The sequence below is a fragment of the Barbatula barbatula genome (genome assembly GCF_947034865.1).
Source record: "Barbatula barbatula genome assembly, chromosome: 2".
Taxonomy (NCBI): Eukaryota; Metazoa; Chordata; class Actinopteri; order Cypriniformes; family Nemacheilidae; genus Barbatula; species Barbatula barbatula.
In genome coordinates this window covers 25,785,533-25,791,629 of record NC_136767.1, presented here as the reverse complement: position 1 = coordinate 25,791,629, position 6,097 = coordinate 25,785,533, and the positions used below count along the sequence as shown (strand labels likewise).

General features: G+C 38.1%; 1 protein-coding gene across 1 annotated transcript in view; it reads left to right on the top strand.

Annotated features, from left to right (window-relative positions):
* The window catches only part of LOC306902882 (2-hydroxyacyl-CoA lyase 2-like), a gene marked incomplete at its 5' end in the record, with an annotated part of 55,092 nt that overhangs the window by 47,955 nt on the left and 1,040 nt on the right, over positions 1-6,097 (top strand). Inside the window, 12 exons of the mRNA XM_079471762.1 lie at positions 1-64; positions 151-278; positions 2,156-2,294; positions 2,465-2,576; positions 2,688-2,787; positions 3,005-3,102; positions 4,046-4,182; positions 4,303-4,437; positions 5,232-5,346; positions 5,471-5,640; positions 5,737-5,807; positions 5,953-6,024. The exon at positions 1-64 is cut by the window's left edge and continues 138 nt beyond it. Of these exons, the coding sequence (XP_079327888.1) occupies positions 1-64; positions 151-278; positions 2,156-2,294; positions 2,465-2,576; positions 2,688-2,787; positions 3,005-3,102; positions 4,046-4,182; positions 4,303-4,437; positions 5,232-5,346; positions 5,471-5,640; positions 5,737-5,807; positions 5,953-6,024 (1,341 nt within the window). The remainder of the gene's footprint in view (positions 65-150; positions 279-2,155; positions 2,295-2,464; positions 2,577-2,687; positions 2,788-3,004; positions 3,103-4,045; positions 4,183-4,302; positions 4,438-5,231; positions 5,347-5,470; positions 5,641-5,736; positions 5,808-5,952; positions 6,025-6,097) is intronic.

Here is a 6,097-nt window from a genome sequence, read left to right as displayed (position 1 = left end):
ATCGTAGACACGCGGCACGAGGCCACGGCTGTGTTTGCAGCCGATGCCGTGGCAAGACTTTCCGGTAAGAACAAATCTAAGAAAGCAAGAGGGTCCTTCGTGTTGCATGAGGATGTTAGATGGTGATAATCTAGTGTTTTGCCCCTGTAGGCACAGTGGGTGTGGCTGCAGTCACGGCCGGACCTGGACTGACCAACACTGTCACTGCGGTGAAGAACGCTCAGATGGCCGAATCTCCTCTGCTTCTTATCGGTGGTGCAGCTGCTACTCTACTGCAGGTCAGAAAGTTACTTCAAGGTGCACTTTACATACTCTCTGCTCAGCCTGGCGTGCTGGAACACCTCTGCCTTATCTGTTCCTCATATCGCTATTGGTGTGAGATTATATCAGGTAACTGTCCGTCACAGAGGTAACCCCCTGACCGCAACAGTGAGGCTCTGAAAGTAGAAATCATTTTATGAATTTAATTCTAAAACTTGAATATAACATTTCATGCGCAAGTTGTGAGTTTAATATTGAGTCTGTCAACAACTGTGTGTATAAGAATGCTTAACATGCTTTCTCTGCACTCATGAGATTGTGGTAGTGATGAAATTACAGGGTTTTATCTCCATGTATCTCTGACACAGTAAACTGGATGTGTATTCATCACCTCACCTCAAGGCTTATCTTAACTCTCCTGGTTCCTCCCGCCCAGTACAAGTGTACACACAGAGAGCAAATAAGTCAGCAATTACTTTTATATTATTATTGAACCGCTCTACCCGGGATCTTACGAAGCATGTTGAAGAGAAGAAACGCACTAGAAAGAAAATAACAAAGCAAATGATCTCATTTCAGTATGAACAGAAGAACAGGTGTACAGGGATGAAGCTTAAGGAACGGAGCTAAAGAAGAAACTTCAATGTTTGCTTCATTTTTTCTTAAGAATAAAATGACATGCTTTGTTTCTACTTGCCCGGTCAAGAGCTTACAGTATACTTATCTATCAAACCTTTCAGTGTAACAAGCACATCGCATTCTCATGTATATATTAACACGATGTGTTGAGTGACATTAATGATCAATTATTGTGGAGGGATTCTTTCGCTCATAATTTAATATAGAGGAGTCTCTGACACCATTGTTTGCGCATAATATTTCCTTCTGGAAGACGTATGATGCCAAACAATAAGCTATTAAAAGTAAACTGCTAGCTAGCATTATGATGTTGTGAACACTTATTCTTGTATTATAAAGTCGTTACTTTATATTTGTCGGAATACTTGTGACATTCAATGTTTCGACTTGCTCTGAACAAGAATGTCATTATATCATCATCATTATATTCAAATGAAATTCCGCACTGCTAAAATAATTTTTATTTTTGACGAAAAAGGGTTTAAGCATAAAATAAATAAGTCTATTTATCACAAAAATCTATTTATCACATATAAAAAGAGAATAGTTACTTTCACACTAAATGCTAATGATTTGTAAAAAAAAAAAATTCGGCCAATGGTCAATAATCTTTTTTACATATTTAAAGCACAATAAAATGTAAATGCTCCCCTAATTATTTTATATATTTTAATAACTAAAATTCTGAATTTGTACATATTGTGTTACGCTGAATGACAATGTAACAGTATTTCAACCAAATTGTGACTTTATTGTCCAAGAAACTTTACGTTGTAAGTAAAAAGACATTTTACTTATATTTAATGTGCTTTCTATGGACACAAAATCACTTTATCAATTTATTTCGACCCATCTGTGAAGCTATTCTAACTTCTGATGATCTTTATGGCAAGAACATAAAACTCCTTTTTTTAAATAAAATTAGGATGTGGATATAAATATGTGAGTATTGTCCTCCTAAGAATGTTTTGTCAATCTGATCCCATAAATTCTCATTGGTGCTGAAAAGTTGCAGACATAGTATATCTTACTGTAAAATACATTTGATATGAACATTCTGTTGAGTCGTGTGTGTAACGTAGAAGAGATCCTAGCTTAAGACATTCATTGTTTATGTTAATACAGCGAACAGTAATATTTTAAGTGTGTGTCATATGTGATGGTTTTGTGATCTGTTATAAATATGAAAATCTACAATTTGTACAAGAATAACCCACCACTCTTCCTCTTGACATTCGATTTTTGTGTTTTTTAGGGTAGAGGAGCCCTGCAGGATATTGACCAGATGTCTCTCTTTAAACCCCTCTGTAAGTTCTGTGCTTCAGTGAGAACAGTGAGAGAAATCGTTCCTACTGTGAGAAAAGCATTGGCCGTGGCACAGTCTGGGACACCAGGTAATGCTGCGAATGACCATTTTTTCATTTAATCATTTATCATTTTTGTGAGTGATTGAAACATGTCACTTTTCAGACAAGTTAAGATATAGTGAATCACACTTTTTAGAGAGTACATGACCTGACTCTGTGTGCATAAGTACAGTTTGATGTGTATAACAATTTCACAGGCCCAGTGTTTATCGAGCTTCCCATAGACACGCTGTACCCTTTCCATGTGGTGGAAAAAGAGTTTGCCCCTAAAAACACTCCCAAAGGTCTTATGGGCAAAATCACTGCACGGTAAAACATTTCTCACTTTTTATTTCCTCCAATTTTCTTACGCTTTATTTCATTATTAAAGGAAAGGCAATCACTTTTACGTTGAAAGTGTTTTTGTTTGTTATCCGCCAGGTATCTTAAAAATCACTTATCTAACTTATTTGCTGGAGCTTGGGAAAACCGTGATCCCTCCCCACTTCCCGTTCACATCCCGCAGGCCACAGAGGATGAGGTGAGACCTGTCAATCGTTTAATGGCCATTTGAGATGTATTATTAATTGCTTTTATGGTTGCGTCACATTAGATCTCATTTGATTCTCATCATCTTTAACATGAACCATAACAGGGCAGAATGAAATGATCTAGAAAGCTGTGACTTTTACTTCAGACACGGCAGATTAGATCTTATTTACATGACTCGGTATTCAAGTTGTTTCATTCATTTCCAGATTCAAAGATGTGTGGAACTGGTGAGCCGAGCCAAGAAAGCCGTCATACTGTTGGGCAGCCAAGCAACCTTGCCGCCTACACCTGCAGATGATGTCAGGTCATTTAGCCATTCTGTCTTTACCCAGTTTGTGTCATACTCGTTCATGGAGTAGTTCATCAATCCCCTTCTGGATATTAAACCTATTGTCTTTGTGGTGCCAGTCTAGATATTTAAAGACACCCCTCCTTCATTAAACAGTAAACATTAAACATTTAATATTGACATATACTGGTTGACACCTTTACATTTTTTTAAATCATATCGTGAAAAAACCCGTTCTGCTACTTTAGACCTGCTTACTATTTATTTTTCTTTGCAATAAAGGGCATTAGAAGTATAAAATAACACTCAAAAAAAATTCTCTCAAAAAATTATATTCTCATGTGGTTCAAAACTTCTGGTTCATTTTTATGTGGAAAAGAAAATATGTTGAGAAATCATTTTGGGGCCAAGTCAATGGGGCGGTGTTGTTTGGCTACCAACAAATATCTTCTTTTGTATTCTGCAGAACAAATATTTATTTTTCTTACAAAAAAAGAGTTTAAATCTTGGTGTGAACTATCCCTTTAGGTCCGTAGTTCTCAAACGTTTTCCTTGTTGTACAGTGCATTTTCGACCCTCCCCAAAATAAAGTCGCATAATCCTAAACTAGAATTTTAAGAAACCAAAAACATATTCAGTTATACAATGCTGAAACATAAATAATTTTGGTTATTTTTCTAGTGTTTGATTGCGTGAAAAGTATGATACAAATTCCGTGTCCCCCTGGATCAATCTTGGGGCCCCCAGTTCGAGAACCACTGCTTTAGGTCCAAAGGGTTTTTATGCTCCATATGCAACCAACACAGTTACTGTATGTATTGAATAAATTGATCATATAGAATAATGCTTTAGTTGTGTAAGCATGAGCCAAAAACGGCAACAATTATTGATTTATAGCACCCGGACATGTAACTCATGGTTGAAGTTTGAACTCTCTTTTTGGATGTGTGTCTTACAGAAAGGCCCTAGAGTCTTTAGGCATTCCTTGCTTCCTGGGTGGGATGTCTCGGGGCATGCTGGGAAAGAACAGTCTACTGCACATCAGACAGAACAGGAGAGATGCCTTGAAAGATGCTGATCTTGTGCTGCTGGCAGGTGAGTAACAGCGCCATCTAGTGTCTTTTTATTTTCTATGGTTTTATACTGTTCGGAATGCTTAGAAAACTAAGCTATTCTTTTTCTAGATGTCAATACATGATTTGTTTTGGTTTGTAGGCACAGTGTGTGACTTCAGATTGGGTTATGGAAGGGTGCTGAACCGACGGAGTAAAATCATTGCAGTTAACAGAGACAGAAGTCAGCTATTGAAGAACTCGGACATGTTCTGGAAACCAACAGTGGCCATTCAAGGTGAAGAAGTGCAGTTTAATTTCTTTCCTGAATACATAATGTATAATACATTAATGAAAATAAAATTCTCTGTACTATAGTATTAACTATAGTATCTAACTAGTTTTAATTCATTAACTGTAATAGGCCTATACTTAATTGAACACCCTATACCGGAGTATCTTGACATTTTACTACAGTTTACTATAGTAAATATTATAGTATACTCTACTACAGTATTTTATCATTTGGGCACATCATTTACATTACACACTTACAATCTTGTGATCAATGTTTTGTAAAGAGACTGTACTTTATTGTGTATATTATATGTATATAAAATGTGTGGTCTTAAAGCACATGGGACATCTTTTGGGACCTTTTGAAGTTTAAAAAGCTCTGCACTAAATAAACTAGAATCAAAATCCATCTGTAGTGGACATGAAATGGTAAATGCGTCAAATGATTTGGGAGGGGTCGTGAGATATGTAGGAAGTGGTTATCGGGCACCTGCTCACCTGTTGTGGGTCAGGAGGGGGTGAATGGGGAGTAAGTGTACTCTTTGTTGACCAGCAATTTATTTTTGCAACATGTTTGTGGAGTAATAATTGGAGTATTGGAAAGCTTTCTGTTTTTTGTATGTATGATGTCCTTTTTGATGCGTCACAAATACAGCACTCCCAGTTTAGCCGCTCAGCGGATTACAGCTACATCATATTTGTATAACTTAAGTTATAACCTGTGTATACATACAGTACATATACACTACTAAAAAAGGGGTTCTACACTGACAATTTATTTTCCAAATGTTTCAGGCGATGCTGGCTCTTTCCTCCTGCGTCTCTCTAAAGCCCTCAAGGGACACAGATGCCCAGAGGAATGGCCTCAAAGTCTGAAAGAAGGAGATTACGTCAAAGAGAAAACTAACAGGTGAACTTTCCCCACCTTTTCTATTCTTGCTTGCATGTCAGCTTTGTCTCAGGAGACTGAATGTGTAAACCTATGACCTATAACTCCCTTTAGTTTCATCTCGCTGCCTATTTGTTTATCTCAGAGCCAAAGCAGATGAGAAGACAGAGATGCATCTGAATCCTCTGAATGTTCTGCACCGGGTGGATGAGCTTTTGAATGAGGACAGCATCATAGTGGCCGCCGGGGGAGATTTTGTCGGCAGTGCTGCTTATATCATGAGGCGGCGCGGCCCGCTGCGCTGGCTAGACCCAGGTTAGCAGGACTATCGATATTTTTTGACCTGTTTGTGAACATCTAAAGCACCGTTTTGAAGGAATTGATGATTCTGTTTTCTGCTATTCACTCCAGGAGCTTTTGGGACTCTGGGTGTTGGAGGAGGTTTTGCTCTCGGGGCCAAGCTCTGTCGACCTGACTCTGAGGTAAGACTGTAAAGAAGTTAAATTGTATTGAATGCTTTGATATTGATCTCTGTTTGACCAGAGGACCTAGCTGACCTGACTGTAGTGACATTTGCCCCAGTTATTGAAACAGCTTTTCCCACGTGGTGCGATGTGTGTGTTACAGGTTTGGATCATTTACGGTGATGGTTCCCTTGGATACAGTGTAGCTGAATTTGATACCTTTACACGCCACAAGGTGGGGAAAACACGGCCAAACCTCACATATAAATAGTTTACATATCTATTTAAAAGACAGGACAGGGCGTAAT